This window comes from Choloepus didactylus, chromosome X (assembly GCF_015220235.1).
Source record: "Choloepus didactylus isolate mChoDid1 chromosome X, mChoDid1.pri, whole genome shotgun sequence".
NCBI lineage: Eukaryota > Metazoa > Chordata > Mammalia > Pilosa > Megalonychidae > Choloepus > Choloepus didactylus.
This window is the reverse complement of record NC_051334.1, coordinates 190983069-190999689: the sequence shown is the minus strand read 5'-3', so window position 1 is coordinate 190999689 and position 16621 is coordinate 190983069. Positions and strand designations below refer to the sequence as shown.

The window sequence follows — 16621 nt, the reverse complement described above, 5'->3', positions numbered from 1 at the left end:
GCAATGAGAACCCTAACTTTTAGTAGCGGACAGAAATCCACACCTGTAACCAAGGACGTTGAGGGAACGAGGGTCAAAATAAGGTCCTTTTAGTTTCGCCCGAAATTCTTGGATTCCCGGTGAAGCGCGCGCTCGGAGCGCCTGGGCGGACGGCAGGGAACCGAGACTCCCGGGGAGGGCGATCCCGGGGCAAGGGTCGGCACCACCCGGATGGGGTCGAAATGATATTGCCAGCAGAGGATGGGAAGGGAGCCAGAGCGGGATGAGTCGTGACTGGGGCCGGGGATGCCTATCCGCGGCTCTTTGTGCCGCCGGGCACCTCCGCGCCCTTCCCGCCGCCAGGCACAGCCAAACTGAGCCCGCCTAAGCGCCCGGCAGTCACCGCTTAGAGCGCGCGGAGCTCCCGGAGAGAGAGGCTGTGCTGGAGCCGTTCGCCCCGGGTTTCTTAGAGAAGCGGCAGCCCGAGAGAAGGGCTTGCTTTCCCGTTTTACTTTTTCCCAAAGCAACCTCAGAGCTCCCGCAGCCTGGGTGTCCCGGAGCTGGGAAGGGGGTGAGCTCCCGTTCTCGCTTGCCCCAAAGTTGGGGATCGAGAGGCCACCGGCTGCCTCCGCCACTCCCGGCGTGCATATCCGCTTAGCTTTCAAACCGCCGGGCGCTGGGGCCATCTCTTTATGGGCAGCGCAAGTCCGGGACCCGACTGCGCCGCCACTAGCCGCTGCATCTCAGGGAGCGAACCGGTTCCTGGCAGACACAGGAGTGGGGATAAGTTCCCTAGAGATTGGGGACCCGGAGTTGGGGTGGTAGCCCTCGTTAACTGTTCCCCTCTCTCCGCGGGGAGGCAAGAGCAGGCAAGAGCATCAGGAATGAGCTGAACCTCTCAAGGAGACTGCAGGGCCGTGGAATTGGGGCTCGAGGGGCCACAGGTCGCTACCTTCCCACTCCCTGCTGGGGCCAGGGACTAGCTTGGGCTGGCGCTGGACTCTAAGAGGGACCCTATGTTCTCGCTATGCAGTCTGCATCACTTTGCCTGGGTTTGCATGGGAGGGGAGGGAGAAGAGAACTTGCTAGAAATGAGAGCGCAGTGGCTGGTTAGAGGGGGAGGTGGAGTGGACTCGGAGCTTGTCACGACGCAAGGTACTTGGGAGGGGGCTGGAGGGAGGCGAGGATGAGAGGGGAAGAACATACAAGGCAATCGGAAGCAAGACGACACCTCGATATGGATTTGCCTAGGATGAGGTAGTGACTGAGTCAGGGGTGGTCAGGGAGCTCTGATTGGTCGGGGGGAGGGCTTGGGGGTGGGGCTAGCCGCCTCTTGAGGCATTAAAAGCTCAACGGAGAGGGGCGGGCCGCTGTCATTTGCTCTCTGGTTCTCAGAGAGTGAGGCACGCTTTCCCGGAGCTCCTCGTTTCAAAGCAGGTGTTCTGACCAACTGCTGAACTGCTGATCCCGAGCGTGCTGGGAGACCTTAACGGTCTCCCCCAGCAACATGGAGCCTACCCTGGCAGTTCCCACCCCGTTTGGCTGTATTGGCTGTAAGCTGCCTCAGCCAGACTACCCACCGGCTCTGGTCACCGTTATGTTCTGTGCGATGGTTGTCACCGTCGTCATAGACCTGACCGGCAATTCCGTGGTCATTTTGGCGTTTACAAAGAACAAGAATCTCTGCAATTCTGGTAAGTCACCCTTCCTTCTCCCTACCCAATGTGCAGTCCTTGTTATTCATTTGGGCGCCCCGAGCAGGGAACCCATGGACGGTGTCCCCAAACTGAATGCCTCTGCCATCAAATTCCCCGGGAACCTACTGGGGGTGGGATGTGTGAGATTCTGTCCGACCCGTGAACTCAAGGAGCTCAGAAAATTAGCTTTGGGTGTCCCGACTCCCCTCGTGCAAAGCCCGGGTTCCAGCGGTATTCTGCCCAGTCGGGCAGCAAGGCGAAGGGAGCAGGCGTCTAGCTGAGAGCCCCGCGGCCGCCGAGGGACACGGCGCCGAGCCTGTCGCGGCCGGGGTGGCCGCGCCAAGGCAGCGCGGGCCGAACTGGCGTGGAGGGAGCAGCGGGTTTGCGACCCACTCCGGGAAAGTTAAGTCCGCGGCGGCCGCGGCAGCCCTTGCCGGAGCCGAGCCGAGCGCCCGCCTGCCGCGGCTCCCCGGCTCCCGGGCTCTCGGGCGGCTCTGGTCCAGCTCCCACGCACGGAGCTCAGACCCCCGCGCCCAAGTGGCGAGCAGGGCGGTCTGAGCTCGCCGGAGCCGAGCTCCGTCCGCCCGCAGGGCGGCAAGCGGCAGGCTGGGCGCAACAGGCAGCGGCAGTGACGGTGGCGACGGAGATCCCGAGGTCCGTAAGCGGGGCCCTGGGGGCGCGGGGCCGGGAGGGCTGAGGGCTCGGGTCGCGGGGGATGGAAGGCAGCCGGGCGGCGGGAGCGCTTAGAGAAGGCGGGGTGGGAGGGAGGCACTGAGGGGCTGCAAAGCGCCGGGGTCTGGGACCGGGGAGGGGACGAGCGGAACTCCCCGGCGCAGCTAGCCGAGGCGAGGGGGCGCAGCTGCAAGCCAGGCTGGTGGGGAGCGCGGGGTCCGGCGCGCTGAGGCGAGCCGGGTTTGCCGGCTGGGAGCGAGCGGGCGCAGGAAGGATGGGCCGGCGGGATCTGGGGGCTCCTTCGCTAGCATAAGGAGTCGCAAAACACCGCACACGTTTCCAAACGCACGTTTCCAAACACACACGGTCAGGAAAAGTTTTCTTCCAAACGCTGGTGAATGGGTCTGCTTTCTCCTTCGTGCCCTGGAGCCGTATGGCGCACCGTGCTCCCGCTCTTCGGACATCGCCTTCACGCCCGCGGGGCCCCCGGGAGCGGGGTGCCGACACACCGAGCCCCGGGGGCCATATGACGCACCTTCCTCTTTTCTCTCTCCTCTTTCCCTTTCTTTTTCCCCCTTTCCTTCTCCAGTATCAATAAAGATGGTGGTTGTTGTCGTTTTATTTTTAAGGCATTACCTCCCTTCGCTCAGGGTTTTTTCTTAGAGTTCAGTACTTTGAGGGAAAACCCTAGAAAGAGCCTCCTCGGCAGAAAACGCCAGCCTGTGTCTTGGCAGCGCTTGCAGAAGAGGCCTGAGTTGCCGTTCCTTGGCCCTTTTAAAAAGCGCTCATTTCCCCGAGTCCAAAATGAAATGAAATCGTTTGCCAGAGCAATGCTAATTAGCAGCGAGGTGTTTCCGAAGGAAGAGGCACCTGCGTCTGTGTTTGGCCTCTTCTCCTTTTCGTGAAAGGTTTGACCCAAACGTTCCTTCCGCGAACTCTTCCCACTTTCTTTCCCAAAGGGCACCGATTTTCCTGACATTTTCCTCCTGCTCACTATTTCTTTGGTCTTAGACTGAATTTTATAGGGCTTTTTCCTCCCCTCAGATTTTCCTCTTAGGTTTTCTCGGAAATGGTAGGTATTCTGACTGGGCTAAGTGTTAGATGCCATTCGAAAAGACTGTTAAAACAGAGGGCTCGTCCTCCCATAGTTTTCTCTAGTACATTTTCGCCATAAACGCAGTGCTAAGCTAGAGAAGGAGAGGGCTAATCTGGTTATTATTTTAGATTGAGGCTTCCTGACATCCCTCCAGCCTGCTTCTAAGGACAGCCCGGCCCGTCCAACTCACTTCTGCCTCCCTCCCCCCATTTCCAACTTTCAGTATGGAAAAAGTTGGCATTTTGTTTTTCTCTAAAATGGTGAGGCACGAGCATGTCTGAGGGTGGGCCTCCTCAGGGGGCTTTGGTGCGGCACAGGCTTCTTTCCCAGAGCAGAGATGACGCTGTTTGAAAGGAAAGAAGGTTGGCAAAGGACAGGTCTCCAAAACCTGGCTGTGCAAAGGAATCACCTGGGGCACACTCGTAAATAAAAATAAAAACGCAACCCATTTCTTAAAGGATTCTAGAATTCTGAATTGTCAGGAATCTGGCTAGCTGTTTCCTCTCCTTTGAATTTGTTAATTAATGATTTACTCTTCTCTGTCTCCCCCTTCCTCTTTCCCTGACATGTTTTTCAGGCAACATCTTCGTGGTCAGCCTCTCAGTGGCAGATCTGCTGGTGGCCATCTACCCCTACCCTCTGATGCTGCATGCCATGTCCGTCGGAGGCTGGGATATGAGCCACTTCCAGTGCCAGATGATCGGGTTCATCACAGGGCTGAGTGTGGTAGGCTCCGTCTTCAACATCATGGCCATCGCCATCAACCGTTACTGCTACATCTGCCACAGTCTCCAGTACGAACGGATCTTCAGCATGCGCAATACCTGCATCTACCTGGTTGTCACCTGGGTCATGACCATCCTGGCCATCCTGCCCAACATGTACATTGGCGACATTGAATATGATCCTCGCACCTACACCTGCATCTTCAACTATGTGAACAACCCTGTCTTCGCTGTGACCATCGTCTGCATCCACTTCGTCCTCCCTCTGCTCATCGTGGGCTTCTGCTACGTGAAGATCTGGACCAAAGTGCTGGCAGCTCGGGACCCGGCTGGACAGAACCCTGACAACCAGCTCGCTGAGGTTCGCAATTTCCTAACCATGTTTGTGATCTTCCTCCTTTTTGCAGTGTGCTGGTTCCCGATCAATGTGCTCACTGTGCTGGTGGCTGTAGGTCCGAAGGAGATGGCAGGTAAGATCCCCAACTGGCTCTATCTTGCGGCCTACTTCGTAGCCTACTTCAACAGCTGCCTCAACGCTGTGATCTACGGGCTGCTCAATGAGAATTTCCGAAGAGAATACCGGGCCATCTTCCATGCCATGCGGCACCCCATCCTGTTCCTCTCTGGCCTCATCACTGATGTCCGTGAGATGTGGGAAGCCCGTGCCCTGGCCCGTGCCCGTGCCCATGCCCGTGATCTAGCCCGCCAACAAGCCCGCAAACAAGACTGTTCCCGTGCCTGTCCTGCTGTGGAAGAAGCACCAGTGAATGTCCGGAATGTTCCACTGCCTGGTGATGCTTCAGCTGGCCTCCCTAAGCCTGCCTCCAGCCACCTCAAGTCTGCCACTGTCTACCCTAAGCCTGTCTCTGTCCATTTCAAGGCCGACTCTGTCCATTTCAAACCTGCCTCCAGCTGCCCCAAGCCCATCACTGGCCATCACATCCCTTCTGTCAGCCACCCCAAGATGGCCTTCAGCCCTGCCACCAGCCACTCGAAATCCACCATTGACCACATTAAGCTTGGTATCAGCCACCCTGAGCCCACTCCCGCCGACTACCTTGAGCCTGCCACCACCAGCTACCTTAAGTCCGCCATCTCCCACCACCCTGAGCCTGCTGCTTCTAGCCACCCTGAGCTCATCATCTCCTACTACTTTGAGTCTGACATCAGTGACCTCTCCAAGCCTGCCTCCAGCCCTAGCCTTACCAGTGGGAGCCCCCAGTCTGTGGCCGCCACCACCCTTCTTGACCCTACTGTTGCCAGCACTCCCACCAAGGATGATCACGAGGTTGCGGTTATCGATGCTGAAGCTGATTCTGATGAAGTGGCCGTGTGAAAAGCAGTCTTCTTGGTGGCCAGGAAGTGAGAGATCCTTACCGCATCTACACACAGACAGGGACACGGACACTGACACACGGGCGCGGTGTAAGCCACATCCACCTTCCATCATGTGCTCTTCAAAAGTGTGTGCGCTTACTATTTCAGAGGCCGCGCTTCCCCAAAGTTCACACCCGTTGTTCAGAGCCTCCCTTTCCTCTTGGGTTGATCTTCAGCCCACCTGAAATAGTAGACTTAGTTTTTCCCACTCCCTTGTCCCCCTCTTTTCCTCTTCCTTGTTGCTGCTTTCTTCTCCCACTCCCCAAGAGGTGGGGCAAGAGTGCATGTGCCTAGGCTTCTGCACAGCTTTCCGTCTCTACGGGTGTAACTCTATATTGTACTTCTAATGGCAGTCAGAAAGGCGTTCAGAGGAAGTGCAAGTACTGAAACAGTTTCTTTCCTACATGTCAGTGACGAAACATGGCCCATGTCTGAACAAAACAATTTGACAAACTCATTAAAATAAATGTTTATGCCTGTTAGATCAAATGGCAAAAGGAAAGAGATGGCGGCACGGAATTATTTATATTTTGTGAGAATTCAAGCATTTGTGCTGATTTTTGTAGTCAAATATGGATGCAAATGATGAGATGTTTTTACCTTATTTGTAGTCACTTAACATTTTTAGCATTTGCCAGGATTTTCTTTTGTTTCAGTCCAGAGGATATAAAAATCCATTCATAAGCTAGTTTCTTCTAAAATCCAAACTTATGGTTGCTAGAATCAATTACAATCATGTTTTTAATATTATAATTCATAATTACTCTTGATTTCAGATTTTTTTCAACAGCCTGATGATTTTACACCATCAGTTTGTACATTTTTGTTTTTCTTTCAAAAGGGAATTTGAGGTGACAACTGGCAAATGGAGTACTGCCTTGTCATCTTGTCCCTCTGAGCCTCCTGGCTGGGGACAGAGGCGAGAAGGAAGGGCTGCCACACTTGGCTGAGGTCCAGTGAACCAAAGTGTTAAACATAGAGAGGTCTTGCATCAGCACACTTGACAGCCCAGAAAATGATTTTTTCTCCAGAAGTCAAGAAAAAAAAACCTGCTGTTTAATGAAACTTTCAATTCTTAATTCAAATTGACACTTTGAGATGAGTTTACTGTACAAAAGCTTGTAAGGGGGAGTGGAAATGGATTATACTGCCTTAATTCTATTCTGTATTTGTGGTTGCAATGAAATAAAAGTAATTTTGTGGCTTTGATGTGTGGTTTACTGACAAATTCACTTCCTTCACCAGGCCTACTTGTGGGGAGGGTGTATGGGTTGGGGGAAAAGCAGGGGCTCAGGGGATCAGAAAACTTAGATGCAACTTCATCCCTGCAAAGACTTTGCTGTAGCCCAAAGCAAGGCACCTGCCCCTTTCGTCAATTCCTTCCTTTAGTAAACTGTGGGTGAGGTGGGGAGGAGGGCTCACTGGGGTAGGCTATGCCGTTGCATGACCTGACATGCCTGCCCTTGGACTTCATGACCTTGTCTGCCATGACTTCTGAAAACGGGTCTAACTTTACCTTCCATAGAAGGAGTGGGGTCAGGCCCAGATAATGTCACAACCCCAGAAGCTGCTGGGACTAAGGCCCAGCGCTCCAAGAGCCAGTGGGGGCAGCACAGGAGTGGGAAACAGGACGGCTTTTGGCTTCCTCTCGAGGTGGGAGATTGATGGCAAGACCCCAGTCACTGGGCAAGGCTCCTGACTTCAGTATGTTTTCAAAAGAATCTCTCATGACAAGGGAATGCTCAAAATAAACAAAGGAAAAATATAAGAGGATTCAAAATAATATATAGCAGGTTATTAATTTTGTTAAAAATACGCAAGCATAATACATGCACATACACAAAGACAAGCAGAATTGTTCTCTCCAGCCTTTCCCAGACTGTGAATATAAACTGGACCGTTTTCATTTTCAATGCTCAAATTACCGGGGTTCGAGCCCTGCCAGCATCACTGTTGGACCTCAGGCGGGCCGCCCCCCCCCGGTCAAAATATCCTACCAGATATTCCTGGAGCCCCACAAAGGGTGCCCACACCTGTGCTCAGTTCCCCCGGCCCCGGGTCCTCCACGTTCTGCCCTCTGCCCCGACCCAAGGGTGCTGTGCCCAGTGCAGCCACTCTTCAGAGACGCATGCCCACCGTCTCCCAGTCTCACGGAAACAAGCCCTTGGGCCTCCCCCACCCTACTGATCTCGGGCAAGAAGTAGTCCCTCACCCCGCCCCCACCACCTCCTCAGGCACAAGCAGCTTTTCAAGCTCCGTGCCTTCTCGGTTCGGAAGCAGCCAAGAATCGCTTTTCTTGGCCCTTCCCTTGCTTAGCCTGTTCCCCTCCATCCCCCAAAGTCAAGAAGCCTCAGCAACACACCTCTGATTTACCAAGCCCACTTTGGGTGACCGAGGCAAAATGAAGAACCTCTGTGATCAGATTTAAGGTGCTTCGTTGCTCCCTCCAGGAAAGTGCAGGGCTTGCAGCTTTACATCGGGGAGAACCGAAGGGGTCGAAGTTGGCTTTGCTGACTTCCCCGAAGAGTAAATTAGCCTCAAGGTGAACCCAGGACTCCACAATTAGGGGTAAAGAAATGCAAGTAACTTTTTTTTTAATTTTCATGAATGTTTCTTTATGAATCTGTATTTGTAAAGTAAACAATTTCCCAAATTGCATTAAAAACATGCAACAATTTTTTGAAACAGACCTCTTAACCACTGGCAGTCACATATAATGTACATATAGGTTCTCTGCTAAAAGTAAGAAAAGCATTTGAAACAGATGGATGTTTATTTACTACCAAAGCTCAGAGATTATGTTTTCCCCATAAACCCATTTCATGTCAGTGTCAAAAAACTTTTCCATTCAGAAATGTTAAATAAAATAGTACCTCTGTTAAACAATATGTCAAAGTTCCAAACTTTAGTTCTCTCAACTTTGACAGAAGACAATAGTGAAACATGTTCATTATAACCTTTAAGCCCATCTCAGTGCTACTAAGAGGTTGGCCATACCCACCAAAAATCTGTAATTATGGGAAAGCAAATTCTAAACAACTCATGTTCCTGTCACTTTCTAGGAAATTTCTAAAGTTGACTATTTTCTTCCTTAAGCATAAAGAAACCAAATTTAATCAACAGGGGAATAGAAAACAGTGATATAGCTGCTTATCTAGGTTAAACTGCTAGAGAAAAGGGTTCTTTGAATATATTTAAAGATTCATTCATTTTGAAGCACAACTACTTTAGATTAGTGTCCTGCAATCCTTATTCTGTTTCCAGAATCATCTGCAGGTTCAGACAATTCTAATCATACTTAGGTGTTTACAAATCTGAAGCCTTGTTTCCTTGTGGAGACTTTATGAGACTTCTTTAAAACATTGGTATTAAGATAGATGATATGGTTATTAAACTAAACACAAGTCAATTTTTAAAAGTGTATAATTATGGTAAACTAATAAAGCTATGCACACCCAAAATGAGTTCCTGAGAGGGAGCCTTATTCCCATGTTGGAGCATTCTTATCCTGAGCAGATTCTCCTAACTAGGAAAAAAACACCAAAAAGCAAACAAAAAAATGATTTCTCCACTGTGCTAGTTGGGCTTCTTTACTCTTCCTCATCAGAATCCATAAAAATGTTTTTTCTTTTTCCAAATAAACAAGATAAATTGTAACTTAAGTAAATTTCAACACTCATTTCTACCAAACTAACAGATCCACTCATCATAGAGGTATAGTGAACTATTAAGCCACTATCCAGGTCTGCTTGACACTGCAGGCTTATTGCACATGCCTTTCTTACTGAGAACATAACCGATTTCTAAGCTTTGATGTCCATGGATTTTAAGTTTCCATATCTAATATTTGCACTAACTAAATAAAGCTAAATTTTCTTGATGTATCATCTAATTGAAAGTCAGATCAATGTAAGTTATGTGTTAGTCTTTCAATCATCTTCCTGTCTTCACATTAATAAGGTGATTTTCTGTTCAATTTCTTTGCTGAACAGATACAACCAATTTTACAGAGCTGTGTGATAACCATTTAAGTTATCTAGTCCAACTCTGTCATTTTACAGATAGAGAAACCCAGACCCTGAAAGGCTTAATGAAAAAGCTGTGAGGCAAACCCAGACTAACATTCATGGTAATATACCATTGACCTTTCCACTGGCTTGAAAAGGTCATACACACAATCTTTTACATGAACTATATTACTACATACAACTGCTGTTAAAATTAATGTTGTAATTAAATGTCAATGTATTTAAGATGAGGTAAATAAAACAAAATGTTAGCTATTAAACTGTTCTAACATAGTAGCCCTTTTTGGTTACTACTGACTGTGTAACTACAGTGTTTGGTCTTGCATTTAAGGTTAACTGATTTGCAGTTGCTACCTTTGAGGATGCTTATCTGCCCACTGCAGAAAAAATTATGCTAACCAAGATCATATATTTAATCATGAATTAATATGTATTTAATCTCTAAATTATTTACTTTTAGATACATGTAGATTTTCTTACACTTTCAATGTAAGTAAAATGAACTTATGCAGAGAATAAAATGAGATATTACCTCTACGTAAGTTGTTGGCAGCTTGACAATTAGTCACTTCCATACAGGATGAGAAACCTCTTCAAGGAGTGGCAGAAAAGGGTGTCCAGGGTAACAAAAAATATAAAGAAAATTATAAGTGAAATCTGATTAGTCTGTAATATAAGGTATAGGAGAGAAGATAAGCTTAGAGAGTCAAAAGATCTGAGTTCAAGTTTTAACTCCATTCCTGGCTAGCTGTTTGACCTTGAGCAATTCACTAAACTTCTGGGATTCAACTTCTTCATCTGCAAATAGTGATAGTAACACTTGCACTATTTACCTCATTAGATTATTGAGGGTCACCTATAATAAAATATATGGGAGTGCTTTGTAAATGGAAAAGCACAACGCAAATACTGGTTACTATTAATACCCCCAAAATTATTAAAATGTGAAGCTACAGAAAGTTTTAAATAATTACCACTCCACGGCAACAGGCATGTTCACTAGAACAAATGACTCAGAGAGTAAACCATGCAAACATTCAATTTTCAATGGCAATGATAAAAAATTATACAAAGATGTAATACAAAGGAACATTTTAAGAGACATAACTGAAAGACAAACAATTGGTTGACTTAAGAGAATTAAAAATTAGTTTAAATGACTTACAGCACATAAAGAGGTATTTAGTCTTTACGTGAAGAATGTTGCTGGTCATCAGTAAGAAAAAGAAGAATTATGGGCATTCCTAAGAGTAACGGAACAAAATTCTGTCATTTTTGGCTATTTTCTAAACAGGCTTCTAACAAATAAACTTATTAATTTTTCCAGTAGTTAGATATACCCCAAAAATGACAGAAGAGAATGTTTACTTCTAAATCACATCCAATCTAAACTTGCATGAATAGAAGGCTAAAATACAGAGTTCTTATGACTCTACAGGCACCTGAAAATTTTAATTACCCTTCATGCTCACTTTATATCCTGTAAAGAATAATGGAAATACAGGGAATACATCAAATATATATTTTTTACAAATCCTTATTATTATAAAGTTGTCTTATTCTATAACACTCCACTTTGGTGGCCTTCCTTTTTTGCTTTGTTTGTAAATTTAAGTTTAAATAGCCCATTAACCTTTCCCTTCAGATATGCCTTTTGAAGTAAGTTCTTATACCAAAAAAAATTTAAAAGCATAATAAAGCAACAACCAAAAGCAAATGAAAATGCAAGGGAAGAGATAAATGAGATACAATTCATCAAGTATAAAAATATGTTGCTTCAAATTCAGAATAATTTAATAACTCTTCGTCATTTCATATGTATCTGGAAATGGCACAGATACATGTCCTGATCCTGTCACAAGAGGTAGAATTCCAGCATTTCGTACAACATTCCAAGATAGAGTTAAGGTGACATTTCTGTTTCCCTTGAGACCATTTCCGTCGTCAAAGAAAAAATATTTTGTTTCATATCTTTCAACAACAGCTTCGGATTATCACCTCTTAGAACAATCTGGTCCCAAAGGACAACTTGGTTCAGAGCATTAGTTTTTGTTGAATATTCTGCTGCTAAGTAAAGAAACAGCTGCTTAGCATTCCAATCAAATATATTCTCCAGATCAGCAGTTATATCAAATGTAATGAATCCCAGATCATTTCTTTCTCTAGGTCCAGTGAAGTCTTCTACATTTTTTCAATGTCTAACCCAGACACAGGGAGCAGCACCTACGTGGGCCTTGTGCAGACCCCCGATGAGCCCGGGCGCAGCGGCTGTGGCGGTAAGTAACTTTTAGATGACAGCTTTTCTGTTTCTACTCTTTTTTTCTTTTTAAATTAAAATATAATTTATATTCGGTAAACTGACAGCTTGATAATTGTTTACATTTGCATACTTCGGTGTAAGTTCCATCCAGGAGGCCCCCCTTTGCCCCATTCTAATCAATACCCTATCCAAAGGTAACCGCTATCCTATCCTCTATCACCAAACATCAGTTACTGCCTGTTTTAGAACTTCACGTAAATGGAAGCTTGCAGTATGCATTCTTTTGTGTCTGGCTTCTTTTGCTCAAAATTATGTCTTTGACATTCATCCATGGTTTTGTGTGTACCAGTAGTTTGTTCTTTTCCATTTGTACAGAGTACTCTATAGTATGAATATACTGGTATTTATTGATTCTGCTGTTGATGGGCATTTTGGTTGTTTCCAATTTGGGGCTATTATGAAAAACACTTCTCCAAACATTTTTGTACATGTTTTTTATATTTAATTTTTAATTTTTATTGAGGTACAATTTTACATACAGTGAAATATATAAATCTTCAGTATAAAGCACAATTAAATTTTTATATATGTATTCACTCATGTAGCCTCTACACAGCTCAAGATAGAAAACATTTCCAGCACCTAAGAAAGGTTTCCTTACACCCTCTTCCAGTCATTACCAGTCTCCAGAGATTACCACTCTTCTGATTTCTATCACTATAAATTAGTTTTGTGGGTTCTTGGACTTCATTTAAATGGAAGCATATAGATTGTACTCTTTCGTGTCTGGCTTCTTTCATTCATCATTTTATCTGTGAGATTTTTCCATATTGTGGATAGAAGCAATTCATTCCTTTTAATTGCTGTGTAGAATTCCACTGTATGACTACAACACGATTTTTATCCATTCTAATGTGGATGGACATTTGGGCTGCTTCCAAAGTTAGCATTATTATGAAAAAGTTGTTATGAACTTTCTTGCACATGCCTTTTGGTGCATGTACTTATGACTCACTTCTCTCTTTTTCCTATTGATCTATGGAAGTTCTTTTATATTCTGGGTGTTAGTAGATACACACGCATATATATATTGCACGGATTTCTTCTGGTTTGCCTTTCACTCTATATTGTATCATTTGATGAGCAAAAGCCCTTCTTATTGTGAGGTTCATTTTATCAGTATTTTCTTTCATGACTGCGCTTTAAGCTTAAGAATTTTATAACTACTGTAATGTAATGAATACATTCTGTTCTTTCTTTTAAGATGTTTTATTGTTTTACTTTTCACATTTAAGTTTATGTTCCATATTGAGTTAATTATTTGTGTAAAGTGTGAGATAGAGGGTCAAGGTTTATTTTATATATGGTCAAGGTTCATATTATCCTTTTATCATCATTTATTGAAAAGACATTCCATGTCCCACTGATTACAGTGGAGACTTTGTTGTCAGGTAATCTTATAACTCTCCCTCTCTGTCTCTACATCTCTTTCTCTATATTTATATCTCTGTCTATATACCTATATCTATTTCTCTCTATCTCTATGGATTGTCTATTCTTTTCCATTAGTCTATTTGTCTATCCTTGCACCAATACCACATTGTTTCCTTAAAAAATTTACTTGAAGTATTACTTACATATAGTAAAATGCACATATATTAAGTGTACAGCTAAATGGATTTTTACATCTATGCATGCTTGTGTAACTACCACCCAGATGAAGAAAGATATAGAATATTTCTAGTACCTCAGAAGATTCTTTCATACCCCAAGTCAGTCAACCCCAAAGGTAGTCACTAGTCAAACTTTATTACCCAGATCATTTTGCCTGTTTTTAAACCTCATATAAATGGAACCATATACTATGTACTTTTTTGTGCTTGCCTTCTTTTGCTTCACATTATGCTTTTGAGATGCAGCTATGTTGTTCCATATAGCAGTAGTTCGTTTAAAAAAAATTCGTAGAGAGACTTAATCACATGGAATATTGTCAGTGTATGTTGAGCTGAGTAAGCAGATAATAAAATATGTAGTTTTGTTAACAAAATTTAGAAGAGTATATGAAAAGACAAGTATGATTGAACATTTTCTGTAAGTAAATATATCATTTTTATTGAGATATAATTCACATATCATAAATTTTACCCCTTTAAAGTGTTAAATTCAGTGTTCTTTTTAATATCACAAAATTGTGTAACTATTAACACTATCTAATTCCAGAATATTTTCATCACCCTGGAAAGAAACCCCATACCCATTAGTTTTCATTCCCCATTCCTCCCTCCCCTATGGCAACAAGTAATCTCCTTTTTGTTCCTGGATTTGCCCATTCTGGGCATTTAATAGAAATGGAATTATACAATATGAGGCTTCTTGTGTCTGGCTTTTTTTCACCTAGTGTAATGTTTTCATGTCTCATTCATGTTGTAGCATACATCAGTATCTGATTCCTTCTTATGGCTGAATAATATTCCATTGTATGGATATACCACATTCTGTTTATCCATCCATCTGTTGATGGACATTTGGGTTGTTTCCACGTTTTTACTACTACCAAAATGCTGTTATGAACATCCACATACAAGTTTTCATATGGATATAGATTTTCAAGTCTCTTGGGTGTACACCTAGGAGTGAGTTATATGGTAACTCAATGTTTAACTTTTTGAGGAGCTGCCAGACTGTTTTCCAAAGTGACTACACCATATTACACTCCTGCCAGCAATGTGTGAGGGCTCCTATATCTCCATCTTCTTGCCAACACTTGTTAATTAATGTCCACCTTTTTGATAATAGCTTTTGATATAGTCTGAAAACTAGACTTTTATCAGATATATGATTTGCAAATATTTTCTCCCATTATATGGATTGTCTTTTCACTTTCTTCACAGTGTCCATTAAATTTTTAATTTTGATCAAGTCCAATTTATCTATTGTTTCTTTTCTTGCTTGTGCTTTTGGTGTCATATCTAAGAAACCATTGCCTTGTCCCAAGTGACGAGGATTTACACTTCTGTTTTCTTTTAAGAGTTTTATAGTTTTAAGTCTTATATTTATTTTCAATTAATTTTTCTATATTGTCTGAGATAGGTATCCAACTTCATTCTTTTGCATGTGGCTATTCCTTTGTACCAGCACCATTTGTAGAAAAGGCTGTTCTTTCCCTCTTTGAATGGTCCTGGCACATGAAAAGATGCTAAATATCATTAGCTATTAGGCAAATGCAAATCAAAACTACAGTGAAATACCATTTCACACCCACTAGACTGGCTACTATTAAAAAAACAGAAAACTACAAGTATTGGAGGGGATGCTGAGAAATAGGAGCACTCATTCATGGCTGGTGGGAATGTAAAATGGTGCAGCTGCTCTGGAAGAGTTTTGGCAATTCCTCGGAAAGCTAAGTGTAGAATTACCATATGACCCAGCAATCCCACTTCTAGGTATATGCCCAAAACAGTTGAAAGCAGGGACTTGAACAGACATTTGCACACTGATGTTCATGTAGGCATTATTCACAATTGCCAAAAGATGGAAGCAATTCATGTGTCCACCAACTGATGAATGGATAAACAAAATGTAGTATATATATATATGATGGAATATTTTTCAACATTAAAAAGGAATGAAGTCCTGATTCGTATGACAACATGGGTGAACCTTGAAGACATTATGTTGAGTGAAATAAGCCGGAAACAAAAGGACAAATATTGTATGGTCTCACTGATATGAAATGATTAGACTAAGCAAACTCATAGAGTTAGAATCTATAATTTAGATTACCAGGAGCTTGGGTAGGGGTAGAGAATGGGGAGTTAATGCTTAATTTGTACAGAATTTCTATTTGGGTTGATTGTAAAGTTTTGGAAATGAATGATGGCAATGGTAGCATAAGAGTGTGAGTGAGTGTAATTAATAGCACTGAATTATATATGTGAATGTGGTTAAAAAGGGAAATTGTAGGTCATATATATGTTACTAGAGTAAAAATTAAAAGATAAAGCATAGTATTGTACATAGTAAACTCTACTGTGAATGTTGGACTATATTTAATGGTACAATTATAAAATATTCTTTCATGAATTATAACAAATGTACCACACTAATGCAAGGTGTTGATAATAGGGTGGTATATTGGGAAAAATACACCCTAATGTAAACTATAGACTATAGTTAATACTACCATTATAATATTCTTTAATCAATTTTAACAATGGTACCACACTAATGCAAAGTCTTAATAGTAGGAGGGTATATCGGAAAGCTGTATTTTTTTACATTATTTTTCTGTAAACCTACGATTTCTCTAATTAAAAAAAAATCAAAACTCCAGTCTTATCTCTGCCCAAAGTCCTCTAGAATTAGGTACAAATGCTATACTTCGGCACTCAAGACCCTTCATGAAATATCTGGAGCTGATTTCTCCACTGACAATCTCCTAACTCCTAACACAGAGCCTGTCCACAGTTTGAAGCTTCTGCATATGCTCTTTGCAAACTTTGTCTATCTTGAGCTGCAGTATCCACTGTGGTTGCTATTAACCACGTGTGGCTGTAGAGCACTTGATATGTGACTATCCAAATTGAGCTATACTGTGAGTGTGAACTATGCATTGTATTTTGAAGACTGCTTTTTGCCAGCAGGATCATGCTTTCTCCAAATTCTGTATATTTGGTGGTGGTTTGTCAGCAATCTATAACTCAGTCTTTACCTCAGTCCCATAACCATCTGTCTCCTACCGACTCTGAACCAAATTTCCTCTGCTGATAAGGACTCCAGTCATTTTG

General features: G+C 43.8%; 1 protein-coding gene across 1 annotated transcript; it reads left to right on the top strand.

Annotated features, from left to right (window-relative positions):
* The first annotated feature begins 1486 nt into the window (after window positions 1-1486).
* Window positions 1487-5505, top strand: GPR50 (G protein-coupled receptor 50). Its single transcript, XM_037822525.1, has 2 exons — window positions 1487-1673; window positions 4022-5505. The coding sequence occupies exons 1-2, from the start codon at window positions 1487-1489 to the stop codon at window positions 5503-5505; spliced, it is 1671 nt and encodes a 556-aa protein (XP_037678453.1).
* The last annotated feature ends 11116 nt before the right edge of the window (window positions 5506-16621 follow it).